The following is a 19,378-nucleotide window of genomic DNA, read 5'->3' on the forward strand; positions in this document are numbered from 1 at the left end:
AGTGCTCGAAATCACTTGAAAATGCAGCGATAACTTCAACAAAAAATACTCAACCAAACCCAAAAAGGAATTTGCCTAAGACTAACCACCCTGAAAACCCACCAAATGGTACAAATTATCAGTTGAATAATAAAACGCACTGCTGAACAAAAAGGGGATTCCTAGCCTAAATGATGCACGGAAAATTCTGCAAATTTAACTGGGACCTCTCCTCCAAATACCCATAAAAATCCATAAGGGGTTTGGTCTAGTTCCAACCCTCCAAATTCATCCCTAATTCTTGTGAGCTCCTCCACTAACTGGGTAATTCATGCTACAAGAATTCAACCACTGAATTCCCTCCAAAATGCTAGGAAAATTCCCTCAACACTCCTCCTTGTACCTCCTAACAAGCCCAGCTCCAAACTCCCAGTCAAGTCTCCCCCACAATTAACTCCCTTCTATGAACTGCGCAGTCCAAAAGCTCCTTTGTATAGGCCCAACATAGGAAAAACTTGGCACAATAGATAGCCCCAAGTCAACCCCAAAATTTACTTGAAATCTTCAACAAATACCAAGGGAAACCAACCCACAAAATCTCAGAACCAATCCCAACACAAGATGGCTCTCCCAAGAAATGCGTACTCTTGTTTTGCGTCCCAACTGCTCCACGTGATGATTGGTTGTGCTTGCAAACTCCTCCCGGAACAACTCTGAAGTGTGAAGATGTCTCCCCTAGAGTGGCACTCGAAGTCCACTGAAGGTAGAGTAGAGATCTCCGCTTGGAATCCCCTAGTACTGAACAACACTTAGTTGTCTTGGCTCAACAACTCAAGAGAACTTGGTTCTATTGTCAAATTGTCAAAAATCCCTAAAATGAGAGCCTCACGTCCAATTTATAGCTAGCCATCCCTCATGCTCCTTGTGGGCTACACCCATCAAATTCCCTCTCTCACCCAATTCAAATTCCTCCAAGGGGTGCGTATTCCCTTGGAGTGATCCCCACTCTCCACTTCCCATTGAATTTCTTGGCTTTTCTAATGTTTGGGGGTGGCACCTTTATGATCTTTCCTTTTTCACTCACTCTTCCTAAGTTTATATGCCAAATATTTACTAACTGCCAAAAATTGCAAAATTGAGAATTCCCTTAGCAAAGTTATTAATTTGGGACATGACATAATAAGGTCGTTTATTAACCACTCCTACCTAGGGAGGTAACACTACTTCAAGCTCAAAGCCCCAAATTTGGAAGGGAAACCCCATTTGAAGTCTCACTGTGCCCTTGATAAACAAGCTTGTTTCACTTAGATGCACTAATGAATTATTGTACCTGAAGGTGAGGAGATGCTTTGGAAATTATATGTAGTTGGCAGGTGCTTTCATCATGGGCTGGGCAACTTAATTGGGGTCCAAGTCCACTAGAGGATCATATTGACACTACTGGGAATGTGTTGGGAGCCACGGGACTCCCATCATGTGTAGAGCATCGTTTCACACAATGGGCACCCTTAACACCTTCAATAGTTTGTTTATTGCCCCACATTATTCGCGAGATGATGCACTTAGACCAGTGTGCCCATCTGACATACCATATAGTGTGGCAGCTAATTCGTGGCCTAGAGGAGGTTTGTCTCACCCTTGAGACATGGGAGGGCAGGCACCATCGTCAGATCCATCATTTGAAGCATTATATAGACTTATCTATCATCAGGATACCCATGAGGACAACATTTGTGCCCCAAAACCACTTTGGGGCCCCACATTGTTAAGTTATAGTATGTTCTATGCTTATAACAGTTTACTTTTTTTTCTTATTATATTCTACCGATTAGCAATCACATGTACATAAAGTAAAGTGCAGATAGAACATTAAACGATCGACAGAAAACAAGCCAAGACAAGAGACACAAGATGTGGCGGCTAGTCAGGGACAAACCCCACAATGTGTGGGGAAACCCTTTGATCAAATCTTCTTTTATCTTCAATAATTCAGCAAAGAGAAATAGTACAATAAATCTGATTCATATCAGCAGTAGCAAACCCTAGATCAGTAGCATCAACATTAGCGGCTTCATTATCAAACTAGGGCAGACCATATCTCACAAACCGACGGTCGGATTGACTTCATTCCACCACCAAAAGTTTCGGCTTCCAGAGGAGGTTCAGATGAACCTACAACGCAGTTCAGATGAGGAGATCTTCTAGGCCACGCAAGTCAATCTTTACTTCTGCAGTTGCAGCTTCAGTTTCAGCAGTTTCCGGCTTCAAACTAGGGCAGTCGATATCTTGCAAACCGTTCGTCCTATTGATTTCATTCCACCACCAAAAGTTGCGGCTTTCAAAGGAGGTTCAGATGAACCTACAACACAGTTCAAATGAGGAGATCTTCTAGGAAACGCAAGTCAATCTTTACATCTGCAGTTGCAGCTTCAGTTTCAGCAGTTTCCGGCTTCAAACTAGGGCAGTTGATATCTTGCAAACCGTTCGTCAGATTGACTTCATTCCACCACCAAAAGTTGCGGCTTTCAAAGGAGGTTCAGATGAACCTACAACGTAGTTCCAAAGAGGAGATCTTCTAGGCCACGCAAGTCAATCTTTACTTCTGCAGTTGCAGCTTCAAATTCAACAGCTTCCGGCTTCACATGTGTGTGAGAGAGAGACCCATTTCAGCGCAGTAGAGAAGAGACTCATATCTGCGCAGTAGAGAGAGAGAGATGTGATGAGATGAGTGAGTCCAAATGAGGAAAAGTCCTCTTATATTTATACACAACGTTGGTGGGTGAATAGATGCGACTGTTGGGCTTCTGAGCCTACATGAGTTGTAGGTCGGCTTGATAATAATTCCATAATCAAAATAAATTCATATCTCCATGAATACTTATCGGAATTGGATGATCTTTATATCAATCCTACACCTCTCGACGAGAGGAATCTAATAAAAATATTATTAGCCATGAATAAGATGACCCACATGAAGTTTTGCACTAGTTGCCAATTTTAACACTCCCTCTCAACCATGGAGAACTTCATCTACAATCTGTCTATCGGTCGTTACTATTCATCCATCAAATGCACTGCCCTGTACAGCCTGACCCTTGCCCTGCCCTGCTCTATTCTGCCTGTTCTGCTTTGTCTTGTTCTGCCCTGCACTGATCTGTACTGTTTTGCTATGTTCTGCTTTGCTCTTGCATTGTTCTGTTTTGCTCTGCTTTTGTCCGAATTATGAAGAAGAAGAAATGATCGAGGATGTATCATACTGACTCAAAGTCAATCTCAGAGTATGTACCACTGGTCCCAGATCAGTCTCAACCAACCCAAAGTTAGCGTCATAGTGAGTACAACTCCAATGGTCCCAGACCAATATCATCCTCCACTGACTCAAAGTCAGTCTCAGAGTATGTACCATTGGTCCCAGACCAGTCTCAACCGACCCGAAGTCAGCGTCATAGTATGGTACAACTCCTACCACTGGTCCCAGACTAGTATCATTGATCCCAGATCAATGGAGGTCATCTTAGCGTAGGGAGTATGGTAGTTACAACGATGCATCCATCGGTACTACTATGGTCCCTAACTTCATTTCCCTGCTCATTGATCAGATGAGAGGTACTTCCCATGAGTCCCAGACTGCATGGGTAGGATGCCTCGACAGGAGAACTAATCAATCCTGTCCTCACAGGAGAACACATCAATCCTGCTACAATTGCCATGGAGAACACATCAATCCAGACCTCACAGGAGAACACATCAATCCTGCTACAATTGCCATGGAGAACACATCAATCCAGGCCGCCATGGAGAACACATCAATCCAGGCCTCACAGGAGAACACATCAATCTTGCTACAATCGCCATGGAGAACACATCAATCCAGGCCTCACAGGAGAACTAATCATCCTGCTACACAGGAGAGCGAATCATCCTGTTCCACAAGAGAGCGAATCATCTTGTTCCAGTGTGCACCACCAGGGGAGGGTGAGTCACCCTGTGGTCGTATGTTGCTCCAGTAATAACCGCAAGCCCTCAGAGCTCCCAGAGCTCAATGTATAAAACATGCAGGACCCTTGTACAAGGGTTTCTTACCGACTCCAAGTCGTTTGGGAAAATCACAGATTAGATCTTTCCTCGGGGCTTTGACAAGGTGTATCAACCTGTACATCATCTTAATGCGATGGAGCCTCCTTGCTCATCAACTTACCATATCCAAGATGATGTCTATCTGCTGGAGCAATCGACGAACACGGGATTCCTCAATAATCGAATCCCACCTCTGGTTGTTATAGAGAATCACAGTGGTATCCAATGTAAATCCAAACAGCTCACTGAAGAGCTTTCGCAACCAGACTACCTCACACGAGGTTATGCTAGCAACAATATATCCTGCTTCGGCGGTGCTCAAAGCCATCGACTTCTGCTTCCTGCTCATCCAGGATATCGAAGCAGATCCCAAGGTGAAACAGCATCCGGTAGTGCTCTTACGGTCCACCACACTGCCTGCCCAATCAACATCAGTATATCCAAGTAGTCTCACATCTCCGACAGTGTATCTTAATCCATGAGAGATTGTGTCCTGAAGACATCTCAGAAGATTCCTGGCATCAATCCAGTGAGGCTCAACCAAATATGAGCTCACAATGCTAACTGCAAAAAATATGTTCGGACGGAGGTTCACCAAGAACATCAATGCGAATGAGTTTATGAAACTCAGAGGCATTTCCCAAATCTGGTCCGACATCACTACCATATAACTTCTAAAAGTTAAGATCCTCGAGGTAGTCACAGGCTTGCAGTCCCTCATACCAAATCTTTCCAATATCTTTACCACATATTTCCCTTGAGATAGGAAAATTTCCCTTGGCTTCTGCCATACTTCAAGTCCTAGGAAGTAGTGCATCAGTCCTAGGTCTTTCATTTCAAATTCAGAGGCCAGCTCCCTCTTACATTTGTGAATGAGAGGGTTTGCACCTGTTAGAAAGAGGTCATCCACATACAATACCAGTATGACAGGCTTGTCATCTTCAACCTTAAAGTAAAGGTTAGGATCGGCTTCACTCCTAGTGAATCCCAACTTCATCAAGTAGCTATCAATCCTCTCATACCATGCTCGGGGTGCTTGCTTCAACCCATAGAGAGCTTTCTTCAACTTGTATACATGAGATTTTCGATCATAAATCTCAAATCCTTCGGGTTGCTCCGCGTAGACCTCTTCTTTGATCGAGCCATGCAAGAACACAGTCTTGACATCCATCTGATGTAGGTTCCATCCTTGTGAAGCGGCAAGGGCTATGATTGAGCGGATGGTCGTATATCTGGCAACAGGTGCAAATATCTCATCATAGTCTATACCTTCCTTTTGGGAGAAACCTCGAGCAACAAAACGAGCCTTATACTTTTCCGTGCTTCTATCTGCTGCATGCTTTATCTTGTAAAGCCATTTTGAAGTAACAATTGTCTTGTCCAGGGTCTGGGAACTACTTCCCAGACATCATTCTCCATAATAGACTCATATTCTACACTCATAGCATCCTTCCATACTTGATGCTTGACGGCATCTGAGAATGACGAAGGCTCATTTTGTATGATCGTGCTCATGATGGTCAGGTATCCTTGATACCTATTAAGTTTCTTACTTTGACGGAAGGTTCCTCAGGGTGCAGCATGTCCTTTAGCATCATCAAGTATCCCCCTAAGCCATGAAGGCCTCTTCCTAGAAGAGGAAGGCTCATGTGGATGAGAATCTATCAGATCCATGGGTTCTTCTACATCAGGCATTGATTCATCATCCTTTTCTTTCGGTTCCCTGGTGTTGGCTTCTTGAGAGCTCCTCAAAGTCGAAAGATTGTTCACCTTGCGGTGAACTTTTCTTAAGGAGTCTTGGCACCCAATGCTTGATGAGGGCATCAATTTTGTACATATACGACGGTGATTGTAGTTTCAGCCCATAGAAACATCAGAAGTCTTTGATCATGTAGCATGGCCCAGACAGCTTCCATCATCGTGCGGTTCTTCCTTCCCACCACACCATTCTGCTCAGGAGTATGTGGTGTAGTAGTCTCCCTCTTAATGCCAACCTCAGGTATGCCTGAGTGAACCAATTGTAATATATCAGAGGTCTTGCTTTGGCTTGAGGGGAATGGTCCCCTTTTGAGCTTTCCTTCAGCACATCCTGGACATACACCTTCATTCTCTATTCAGAATTCGGGCATCCCTATCACCATTTGTCTTACACCGAGTATAGCTTTATAATGAAGGGAGGAAAAACCTCTAATGCCAAAGTTCGGACTGAAGAGATGTGTCATAAGACATGACACCTAGCAGACTTCCATCGACCTGATATAATGAATCAACACTAAACCCAAGAGTAAAGGCATCTTTAACATTATTTTTCCATATACATACCTTGCCATCGCTGAAGGTTACCTTGTAGCCTTTGTTTTCCGTTCCCGAGATGGACACTAGGTTCTTTTTGAGGTCAGGTGCATTTAATACATCCTGGAATTTCTGGCCTTCTTGAATGCTTGTCCTCTTCCTTGATTCCCAGCTCTCCTCTTACCTTTGCTGTTGAATTTGTCATTCCTTTGATTGCCATCAGAGGGATTTTGATCATCGTCCTAGAGTGAGTCCTTTCTATCAGGGCACTCCCTTACATAGTCGCAAATGTAACATCGTCATTTTTTTCTAGCCTTAGGTCCAGCCTTTCCTTTTGATTTAGTCCCGGAATTATTTCTTTTCTTTGCATGAAAAGAAAAGGCAGCAGGAGGACCTTTAGGCATGGGCATTTCTTACACTTCTTCCCTTGTTTCTTCTTGAATGTATCTAGCCATTAATTCCTCAAAACCAGGAATTACATTATAGTTCAGAAGAGTAGTCCTGAACACATACCATTCAGATGGTAATCCTTCAAGAGTTGTGAGTGCCATTTCTCTGTCAGTAATAGTTTCCCCAATAGATAGGAGATCGTTCTTGATCTTGGTGATTCTTAAGAAGTATGCTTGCATACTTTCATCTTTACCCTTCTTGATTTCCCTCAGCTTATTTCTAAGACACAAAACTTGATTTGCATCATTAACTTTAAATAAACTCACCAGTCTGTCGTAGATTTCCTTGTAGGTGTCTAGATCAGAGATGTAGGCCACCAAGCGCTTGTCGATAGAGTCCCGGATGATCTTCTTTGTTTTGACTTCTCCATTTTTCCATTTGTTCCAGGCAGCAGCAGATGCATTTGATGAAGGCTCAACAATATTGCCTCTTACATGGTCCAGCACTCCTTGATCTTCAAGGGTTAGATCGATAGACATCTTCCATCCGTGGTAGTCAGCTTTCTCACGGAGCTTGTCTTCGGCAGGAAAGAGTGTTGAGGACCCCATAGTTCTTTTAGGATAGCCTTGCCAATCTTCTCTTCAATGATTGCTCTTGCTCTTGCTTGGGCTTTGTCTTCACCTCAGCTCTGATACCATGTTAAATTATGGTATGTTCTATGCTTATAACAATTTACTTCTTTTTCTTATTATATTCCACCAATTAGCAATCACATGTACATAAAGTAAAGTGCAGATAGAACATCAAACGATCGACATAAAACAAGCCAAGACAAGAGACACAAGATGTGGCGACTAGCCAGGGACAAACCCCACAATGTGTGGGGAAACCCTTTGATCAAATCTTCTTTTATCTTCAATAATTCAGCAGAGAGAAATAGTACAATAAATCTGATTCATATCAGCAGTAGCAAACCCTAGATCAGTAGCATCAGCATTAGCGGCTTCATTATCAAACTAGGGTAGACCATATCTCACAAACCGATGGTCGGATTGACTTCATTCCACGACCAAAAGTTTCGGCTTCTAGAGGAGGTTCAGATGAACCTACAACGCAGTTCAGATGAGGAGATCTTCTAGGCCACGCAAGTCAATCTTTACTTTTGCAGTTGCAGCTTCAGTTTCAGCAGTTTCCGGATTCAAACTAGGGCAGTTGATATCTTGCAAACCGTTCGTCCTATTGACTTCATTCCACCACCAAAAGTTGCGGATTTCAAAGGAGGTTCAGATGAACCTACAACGTAGTTCAGATGAGGAGATCTTCTAGGCCACGCAAGTCAATCTTTACTTCTGCAGTTGCAGCTTCAGTTTCAGCAGTTTCCGGCTTCAAACTAGGGCAGTCGATATCTTGCAAACCGTTCGTCGGATTGACTTCATTCCACCACCAAAAGTTGCGGCTTTCAAAGGAGGTTCAGATGAACCTACAGCGCAGTTCCAAAGAGGAGATCTTCTAGGCCACGCAAGTCAATCTTTACTTCTGCAGTTGCAGCTTCAAATTCAACAGCTTCCGACTTCACATGTGTGAGAGAGAGAGACCCATTTCAGCACAGTAGAGAAGAGACTCATATCTGCGCAGTAGAGAGAGAGAGATGTGATGAGATGAGTGAGTCCAAATGAGGAAAAATCCTCTTATATTTATACACAACGTTGGTGGGTGAGTAGATGCGACTGTTGGGCTTTTGAGCCTACATGAGTTGTAGGTCGGCTTGATAATAATTCCATAATCAAAATAAATTCATATCTCCATGAATACTTATCGGAATTGGATGATCTTTATATCAATCCTACACCTCTCGACGAGAGGAATCTAATAAAAATATTATTAGCCATGAATAATATGACCCACATGAAGTTTTGCCCTGGTTGCCAATTTTAACACACATGATGACTTGCATGGAAAATTAAGGGCCATCCCCTAATTGGTGATTTATGGATCCCTCTCTCTCATCTTTGGCACCTAGATGGATCAACGTGGCCTCCAACGGCACTACATCAACATGACGTCAACAACTCGGCTATCATTTGTAAGGCTAATTTATAGTTTGAAAAAGCTACTTGGTCGGCTTGTGACCAAGGCTTGTATATTTCCCATTTTGTTAATGTTAGGGGGTTTTAGCCTAATAAGTCGACCTCCAAGGTTTCATATAAATAGAACTTGTTGTCGCTTGGATTGTACAGGCACCGCGACAACGCTCAGGACAGGGCCTATCACTTTGATCCCCTCCCACTCCGTTTTAGTTGTCTCGCAACAACAGGCTATGAGGGGTAGTCCGTATGGAATGAGGTGAAATAAAGTAAGTTGAGAAATCAACTTACTTGGGAGAGACGGATGACTGGCCTAGCTAGTTGGTTGAATTTAAGCAGGATTACGATTAAATTAGATTTTCTATTATGAGACCAGTGCCTTAATGGAGTCACAAATTCTTGCTTCTTATGAATTGAAACCAAATGACCAGATGGACACCCGCTGCTTGAATGATTGACTAACCTATATGATGTGCAAATCCTAGAACCTATGTGAGATGCAGTGATCTTGGTAAATTTTAGTTAAATGCCTAGTCTAAGTGTAACCTTCTTTTAACTATTTTGAAACTGGGCTCCAAGGTAGGTTGTGGGAAGGAGGCTAACAGGAAGCAGGCTAGGGCCTGATTAACGATACATTTTGTTAGGCTTCTATCACCCAATGCCTTCGGCACTGCAGACACTGTGGCTCTGACAACTGCAAAGTCACCGTGTTAACCACCGAAGAGTTGTCGAGGCCTCTCAAGCTAGATAAGAAGGGTTGACCTATATCTTCATAAATCTAGCTTATGCTAGGAGGTAAATTATTAATGCAAGTCTAGACCTAGGATGCTTATGCAAGGGATTATGAGTGAGGTTTATCTTGAGTTAAGATTTTCTTTAGTTGTGAGATTTATCTTGAGTTAATATTTTATTTAGTTGTTTAAGTACTTTGATTAGAGACCTTTTAATGGTACTTAACAATATTGAAATGCAAATCTTAAAAGAGATAAAATGCTTACATGTACAAGTGCAAATTTCCCTTCATTCCCTTCCCTAACCCAACTTGGACCCACCCCCAACAACTGGATAAAAAAGAAAACGTTTTTGTGGGGTTGCACGATGGAACCGATTGACTGCCCATGGAATCGATCGTGATCTGTAAGGATTTGGCCCCAAAATGCAGCATTTTGACTCGGTGATCCATGACCCGCCGCCCGAAACACGTCCAGGCAATTCCGAAAAGCGGATCGGGATGGACGGTTCACACAGGGCAGGAAGCGTCTTTTCCAGCCCGATCTGCGTTTCGAAATTTCCGGGACGTGTTTTGGCGACGGATCACCCATGGATCCATACGTTCGAAATTTCTGGGATGCATTTCGGGTGACGGATCACCCACGGATCCATACGTTCGAAATTTCTGGGACGCGTTTCGGGTTACGGATCACCCACGGATCCATACAAGTCGCGTTTCATGCAATGCTGGACCATTTGTTCAGATTTTACCATCTCTTTCCATAAGTTTGCAGTACTAAGGACATGTACATTTTGATAGCCCGTGACTCAACCATGTCTACTTTCCAATTGTTAGGCTTACACAAAAGGAACTTGCTCTGATACTAATTGTTGGAAACTTGATGAAATTGAGAGGCGGGGGGTGAATCAGTTTAGTCCATTCATGGACATTAAGTTATTTTATTTTTCTTTTTAAAATTTATCTGAACTATTCAATGAAGAATATAACATCATATAAATTGCAGATCTAATCAGCATAACAACATTCCATGGCAACATGAAATCAACACATATGGACACTAGATATAAGTGGAAACCCATAAAAGGAGAAAACCATGAATTTATTATTGTTGTGATGCAAAGTCAAGCTCCTACTTCCTCTATTACATCAGCTTTTGGAGGTTGCAACTTCTCTTCTATTTTGCAAGCTACAACTTGTTGGGAAGCACCCACAGGAGTCTGGTACCTCAACAGGCTCCAACTTGTTCTTTTTCAAGGTACAACTTGAAAAGGGACTATAGTCCCCTGATACATAAATATTATAATGTGCTGATTTACCTGGAAAATAATTCTGAATACCTCCATCTCGGTTTCGGCTTCTCCTCCTCAAATTTGCTTCACATGTGCTAGGTAACTCATGAACAACAACTCAACTCTTCCACATACTCTAACCATTCAGCCTTTCTAAAAGCACATATTTTTATAAAGATTGTTCGTTGGCTATTAGCATTCCATGCATGAACATGAAATGAAAAGTTTGTCTCTTCGTTTCCAACCTCTTTCAACTTTTCAATATTAAAAATACATAAATTGAATTTCAAAATATTCAAATAACACAATGCACCATGCTTTACATCAGAGTTAATAGTCTCAAATATTTGGTAGTGCTCTTTGATGTTTTTGACTAAGAAGCATTTAGAAGCTCCTAGGCATAAGAGACATTATGGGAGCAGGGTTCGGAGTGGCTGCCCCACAGTGGGAACACTCCCAAAAGGCTTCCTAATCTCCCAATACTGCTTCATATGGGTATGGAGCATTTGTACCCTCTCTAAAATTCCCAGGAGCAGGGGAACTGTGGGTCTGTGCTGGCAAAATGTCAGGGTTGGTACTTGTGCAACATTATGAGAGATGGGTTTGCTGGTAAATTGTGACTTGTTACTTGTAAATTGTGTTTGTCATTTAAATGTTCTTTGATTATATATTCAAAATTCTTTCTCTCAAACTGTACTATTTATGAAATAGCATATATATTATTAATATATATGTTTATAGTTTGTAGTGTAGTGTTTCCTAGTTTCCAAAATGTTTGGGTTCACGTGTCTATACGTATCCATTTCCAAAATCGTATTCTTTTCAACTTAACTGTAACGAATAAAATATATAAATAATATAAATATAATAATGTAAAAGATAATAATCATAAATAATAGTTAGTTAAGCTAGTAATTAGGTTGAAGAGGCATGTCTAATAGGACATGACTCTTCATGAAGAGACGCTTGGTAGATAAGCAAGCCTCTCGTTCTCATTATCAATCATTCTCATTCTAATTCATATATTTAATATAATATTTATATTCTCAATGGATAACTTCATATTCCAAGTTTTCTGGAGTAATTAATTTATAGAAGGAACTTTGTTCACTTCATTTAGTATTAGAGGAGTTCGGTCCTGTAGGTTGCTTAACCGGTGCATAGAGCTTGTTCTCCTATCTAGATCCTTGGCTATCCAAATTCGTCAACTTTGTTGCCGTACAATTGAAGCATTTTTCTCAGAATTTGGGAGTTTCTCCTTTTCTTCGTTTTTCTAAGCCTTTGGCCATAAAAAAGATATTTTAACCAATATATATATATATATATATATATATATATATAGTAAATAAAAGAAGAAGAAGAAAAAAAAAGTAAAAGAAAAAACAAAATGGATACAAAATCTCATACCAAGTATTTTTGAAAACTTTTTACGTGGAGAATCCCGTGGTTTTAAAAACAACCCATGGTAATAGCCCATGGTATTTTAAAAGTAAAATAAAAAACAAAAGGGATGCAAAATCTCATACCAAGTGGTATTTAAAACTTTTTACATGGAGAAGCTCGTGGTTCTAGAAACAACCCATGGTAAATTGCCCATGGTATTTTAAAAGTAAAAGATATTTTGATAACATTGGAGAAAAAAGGTGTGATCTAAATAATTTTAATCTTTCAAATCTAAAGATTGTGACTGTACTAAGAGTCACGTCTCATCCAAATTAGTCAGGTCTCATCCAAATTCTCTGAGAAAAAAAAATATTATTATAATTATAAAAAAGGATACTATATAAGCCTTATATAGTTACATATAAAAGGAAAAGTGGGTCTCAAAGAAATATATGTAAATTTTATATAATTATAATTTTATAATATATATAAATTAAAATTATATAATATATCTAATTTATTTTTATATATAAAAAAAGTTATTATTATATAAATTTTTTTATTAAAAGAGTGAAAAAAAGAAGAAGAAGAAGAGAATATTTGATATATATATATATATATATATATATATATAAGTCACCAGATTCATCTTAAACCCCCTGCGAATCCCGAATCCGGCGAATCCGACACGATTCGGTCCGGATTCATGTCCAAATCACAGGACACGTCGTGTCCGAGGGCGTGTCGCGATTTTCAAAAGCATGTCGTGATTTTAGGACACGTGTCCGGTTTCCAGGACTCGCTAAGCTCAGTGCGGGAATGAAAAGGGCGTGTTTGCTCATTAAAATTGTCATTTGGCAAGTGATTTGTGTTGTTGGAGCAAGGAGTAAAGCATTTTGGCAGCTTCATGATCAAGTCTAGGCCCTAGTATTGATATGCTATTCATGGTAATGTTAAATTCTTAAAGTAAAAGTGACATTCACCTTAATTTTCATTTTCATCATTTTACTTAAATTTTTAACATTACCATGAAATGACTCAGGATGTTTGAGAGTGGTTCCGGCCTCATTGAATTTCATATGGAGAAAGTAGAATTTTAGATTTCATTCAAAATCCAGCAGACTTATCAGTTTTTCAGGATTTTAGGATTGGGGGATTGCAATGTTTCCATTGAATTTTGTCATGTATTAGGGTATGGAACTCGTATTTAATCAAGAGCACCAAACCAAGAGCTTTTGAATATGTCGCTGCCACTCTTGTTTTCGCTCCCGCTCCCTGCTTTCGCTCCCGCTCCCAAGTAACACTGTTCTTGATGATATGGGTCTGGACACCACTGTTGAGTTGGCATTGGCCAACATGGATCTCAATGATCTAGTGCTAGAACCTGTTAGATTTGATGACTTAGAGGGGTCAACCTCCATACCAGCAGATGCAGAGGCGACTATGGATACAGCGAAGTAGGAGGATGTAGAGGAGAGCAGTGGGGACCATGATGATGGGGACAGTGATGCTGATTCTGATGTTGATTGATGCCTTGAGGCTTGTATACCTGTAGTTGTTTTATATTTTCTATTTCTATTTGCCATTGGCATTGCACCAACACTACCTATGTAACACATTTTGATTTGATGACTTAATGAGAAAACTACAATTGTCAGTGTGTTTATCTTACTATCTTGTAGTTGTAAGTTGTCTTTCAGTTATGAATCATGAATCATGATTTAAATTTTTAATAGATTTATCATTTATGTGACCAGTACCATTGACATTTATTTGAATTTTGTATGTACTATGCATGCTAATAGCTATAGATGAAGATCTATGTTTGAAATCAATAAATTTGTATCATTATTTAAAATTTGTGTAAGAAATATGATAATATCTAATTTTTAATATATGTATATTTTATATATATATATATATATATATATATTTAATAAAATAATATATAACGTGTCCTGTTCCGGGGGGTCAGCGTGTCCGAATCCGACACCACGAATCCTAGGTGTCCCGAATCCCCGTGTTAGGTGACTTATATATATATATAAGTCACCGGATTTGTCCTAAACCCCCTGCGAATCCCAAATCCGGCGAATCCGACACGATTCGGTCCGGATTCGCGATTTTCAAAAGCGTGTCGTGATTTTAGGACATGTGTCTGGTTTCCAGGACTCGCTAAGCTCAATGCGGGAATGAAAAGGGCGCGTTTGTTCATTAAAATTGTCATTTGGCAAGTGATTTGTGCTGTTGGAGCAAGGAGTAAAGCATTTTGGCAACTTCATGATCAAGTCTAGGCCCTAGTATTGATATGCTATTCATGGTAACGTTAAATTCTTAAAGTAAAAGTGACATTCTCCTTAATCTTCATTTTCATCCTTTTACTTAAATTTTTAACATTACCATGAAATGACTCAGGATGTTTGAGAGTGGTTCTGGCCTCATTGGATTTCATATGGAGAAAGTAGAATTTTAGATTTCATTCAAAATCCAACAAACTTATCAGTTTTTCAGGATTTTAGGATTGGGAGATTGCAATGTTTCCTTTGAATTTTTTCATTTATTAGGGTATGGAACTCGTATTTAATCAAGAGCACCAAACCAAGAGCTTCTGAATATGTCGCTCCCGCTCCCATTTTCACTCCCACTCCCCGCTTTCGCTCCCGCTCCCAAGTAACACTGTTCCTGATGATATGGGTCTGGACACCACTGTTGAGTTGGCATTGGCCAACATGGATCTCAATGATCCAGTGCTAGAGCCTGTTAGATTTGATGACTTAGAGGGGTCAACCTCCATACCAGTAGATGCAGAGGCGACTATGGATACAGCAGAGTAGGAGGATGTAGAGGAGAGCAATGGGGACCATGATGATGGGGACAGTGATGTTGATTCTGATGCTGATTGATGCCTTGAGGCTAGTATACCTGTAGTTGTTTTATATTTTCTATTTCTATTTGCCATTGGCATTGCACCAACACTACCTATGTAACACATTTTGATTTGATGACTTAATGAGAAAACTACAGTTGTCAGTGTGTTTATCTTACTATCTTGTAGTTGTAAGTTGTCTTTCAGTTATGAATTATGAATCATGATTTAAATTTTTAATAGATTTATCATTTATGTGACCAGTACCACTGACATTTATTTGAATTTTGTATGTACTATGCATGCTAATAGCTATAGATGAAGATCTATGTTTGAAATCAATAAATTTGTATCATTAATTAAAATTTGTGTAAGAAATATGATAATATCTAATTTTTATATATATATATATATATATATATATATATATATATATATATATATATATATATATATTAATAAAATAATATATAACGTGTCCTAACGTGTCCTGTTTCGGGGGGTCAGCGTGTCCGAATCTGACACCACGAATCTCGAATCCTACGTGTCCCGAATCCCCGTGTCAGGTGACTTATATATATATATATATATATATATATATATATATATATATATATCTTAATACTAGATTTTTATAAGAGAGAAGTGGAATATATTTTATAGATTAAGAGAATATATAAAATAAAAATAAAAATAAAAAAAGAAAAAAAAGAGTGATTTAAAAAGGTATTTAATATTTAAAGAGTAAAATGGAGACCAATAATGAAAGGTTTCCTAAAACTTTTAGTAAAAGTGTTGATACATTATTTAAAATCAAAGGATCGCTCGCAGGAAGAGATATCATAATCACTATCAGTCCTGCTGAAAAAAGTAATTATGTTAGTCCTAAATGTGCTAACCAATTGGTGATTCCTGAATCAAATATAGTTGAAAAGAATACTCTTGGCGAATATGACAAACAATATGACATAAGCAATCTACACCTAAGTATTGGAGATTACACTTTTACCTCACAATTCACTGTGAAAACCTTATATTCTAACGATAGTGACATTGTTTTGGGATCACCATGGATGGAAACTCTAGGTTCCTTTATTCTAAATACAAAAAAAAGTTTTTGACATTTTCTTACAAAAAGAAGAAAATAACGCTCCAAGATTTTACACTGGAACCAAACTCAGTAACGCCAGAAGATATCTCAGATATTTCAAAAGTAATTTCTCAAGAAGGTAAAAAAGTATTACAAAATATGCAAAACGAAATTAATAAAATCACTGTTGATAAAAATGAAGAAGTTTCCCGACTTAAAATCCATAGTGAAAAATTGCTGACGCAAATTAAGAAACTTAAGAAGGATAAGAAGTCATTAGAAAACAAGGTACAACAACTTATCGAGAAAGAAGTATCAAATATAGGAATTCAAGTTGATGACAAAACAAATACCGATCCAATGAATATGACAACTCAAGAAGACAAGTCAGTTGAAGAAACGACACACGTAGATGTTGCAGTTCAGACAATGAACATCCCAAGTGAATGTTCCATAACCAACTCAACAACGTCTTCGCCAGAAGAAAATATAAAAATTGCCACATGCCCAATAAGGGAAAGTCAAACCAAAAAAGTTCCCTATCAACATCCAAATCGTGAGAATAGACAACTCAACCAATCTACGTATCAGGACCATTCAGACCAGAAACAACAAATTGATGTTTCAGAGAATAATGACGTAAAATCAATCTCGTCTTATGATGCCAAGTCATTACAAAGTTCTAGTGATCAGAATACTATACAGAAGATTAATCTGGGATGGTCTGATCCCTTCTCAGTGCGACAATTCTGTTTGTCACTAAGAAGATCATATCAGCTTGTATTGACGAAGATGACTGTTCCAAGATAGAAAGACGCTTGAAGCCGAAAAAGAGATCAAGCCTTTTGTCATCAACAAGCTTTGAGGACAAAGCTTTTTGAGGAAGGAGGCAATGTAACGAATAAAATATATAAATAATATAAATATAATGTAAAAGATAATAATCATAAATAATAGTTAGTTAAGCTAGTAATTAGGTTGAAGAGGCATGTCAAGGACATGACTCTTCATGAAGAGACACTTGCTTGGTATATAAGCAAGCCTCTCATTCTCATTATCAATCATTCTCATTCTTATTCATATATTTAATATAATATTTATATTCTCAATGGATAACTTCATATTCCAAGTTTTCTGGAGTAATTAATTTATAGAAGGAACTTTGTTCACTTCATTAACTTGGTCAAAATGTTTTTCTGAGTCTATTAATGTTTCTTTGATATGTGGTATCTGGGAACAACATATCCGGGTATCACTTTGAAATTGGTTCTAAGTCAAAGAAATGACTATATAAATTGGCGTTTCTTTTTTTAAACAGTTGAGAGACCAAAGCACTGAGTTTTCACCTTTATTTGCTTCTACAGTTAACAAAAGCAAATCTCATACAATAATTAGAAAAATTCCCCAAATTCTATTTTCTCTAGGATGTTGTCACATATCAATCAGACAAGCAGCTATGGTCCACACAACTCGAGTATTTCCCAGAGAGAGTCAGTGTGTGTAATTTTTGTAGCGTGTGGGCTGGTAGGGTCAACTGTGTGTAAAGTAGAAAGCTTAAATCTACATGGTTTGTTTGTGTTGGGAAAAACGATTTTGATTAAATCAATGTCTGCTAATCAATGAGTTATTTCTGCGTTGACAATCTAAGCTGCTGATCTACATAGGGAAGGAAGATTAAGAAAACGACTTTTTTATGTAAATATCTTATACAATGGCTGAATAATCGATGTTAACTTTGTTATAGTTTTGGCTGTCTAACAGAGCGTTTATGTGCAAAGCACGAGTAGTGGAAGGAGACTACCTTTTGTCTTTAGATGGTTCTATTCTCTGTGAACCATGTATAAGGTTTTTTGACTTTGTGAGGTATGTTATATTCAATCTTAATAATCTCAAGAGACATTTGTTATAACATGCATATTCAGTGATCATACTGGAATTGCTGCACAGTGACTCCTCAATATTAAATGGATTAGAGGGATGCATTGTGCTTGCTGACTTGGGGTTGGCTAGATACCGATAGAGAATTCACATTCGGCTAAATTTCTGTCTTTGGCTGGTGTACATTGAAAATAATATGAAAGGTTATTTGAAACTATCATCACAGTTTCTAACTTTTTTTAGATGATGCACTAGAAAAAGGTATAATTTAAAAGGAAAGTTAATAATCTGTGCTATAATGTTTCTTTTCCTTGCAAATAGTCTACATTCAGAGATGTAGCATGGCTATATGCAAAAGGCGTGTTATTGTCACAAAATATTGATAAATCTGAATAGATGAATAAACTTTAAAAGAAATTAAGCCCAAACCAGTGGAAATTAGCCATGTTCACTAGAGTAAAATTGAAATGCAATTATATTACTGTCCATGAATAACCCATATAGGTCAACGAGACTAGAAGAACAACATTTGACAACATCAGAAAGGAGTTCCTGCAGCATATCTCTTACGAACTTTTAAAATCTTAGGTTGCAAGAAAGTGTAGACAATAAAATAGAAATAAGGGAGGGCACCCAAAATGTAACACTAGAGAAGAAAGCATACCAGCGAGAATGTTGTGCCCTGACAAGTACTCCAGGAAGTAGTCAAGACAATGTAGGCCGAGGAAGAGCAACAACCTTAGCAACATTTGAATCATAAGAGGAGCAAAATTTTAGAGGAAACACAAACATTTTTGGGAATGATTGTATCTCGTGCCTCACTTTTTTCTTAAGATGCCACATTAAATTTAATTTGTTTTAGCTCTAGAGTTTAGATTTGTTTGCATCATTCTACAAGGATTAAACTCTTTTGGGGCCCCACAGATGATTTTTTCTATGAGATGAAGGTTAAGAAATTGAACATCAACTTATACACACCATATTGAATCTATTGCTTGTCTGGTGTATATTGTATCAAGTCTTAGAAAGAGTGATCAATCATTTGTGGCATGGAGATTCTTTCTTGATTTTCCTTACTGTGATCATGTCTGCTGCATTTTGTAAATAATAGTTCTTATATTATGCAAGAACATTCAAGTACATATATAGAGGAGGGTGTTGATTTTTCTACAAGAGCACAGTGCAATACTATTTTCTGCCAGATAATTACTACCTAATGATTTTCACACGATATTCTTATGCCACTGATATCATCGAGCAATTACAGTTCAAACAATATCAACTGTGACTGCCGCGGAAACAGTAAAGATCATAGAA

At 38.7% G+C, this 19,378-nt stretch overlaps 1 protein-coding gene across 3 annotated transcripts in view; it reads left to right on the plus strand.

The window, feature by feature from the left end:
• LOC149262805 (Mitochondrial substrate carrier family protein) overlaps positions 1–18,281 on the plus strand; it is a 332,393-nt gene extending 314,112 nt beyond the window's left edge. For 2 of the 3 annotated variants that reach the window (XM_089425258.1, XM_089425246.1), the window contains exon 6: positions 17,945–18,281. In XM_089425258.1, the coding sequence (XP_089281384.1) occupies positions 17,945–17,970 (26 nt within the window). In that variant the 3' untranslated portion in view covers positions 17,971–18,281. Of the gene's footprint in view, positions 1–17,927 lie in introns of all 3 variants that reach the window. The other variant, XM_089425254.1, reaches the window with a different exon arrangement.
• The last annotated feature ends 1,097 nt before the right edge of the window (positions 18,282–19,378 follow it).

This window comes from Pinus tabuliformis, chromosome 6, assembly GCF_031772625.1.
Source record: "Pinus tabuliformis cultivar Carrire ecotype Pingquan chromosome 6, CPIR1, whole genome shotgun sequence".
Taxonomy (NCBI): Eukaryota; Viridiplantae; Streptophyta; class Pinopsida; order Pinales; family Pinaceae; genus Pinus; species Pinus tabuliformis.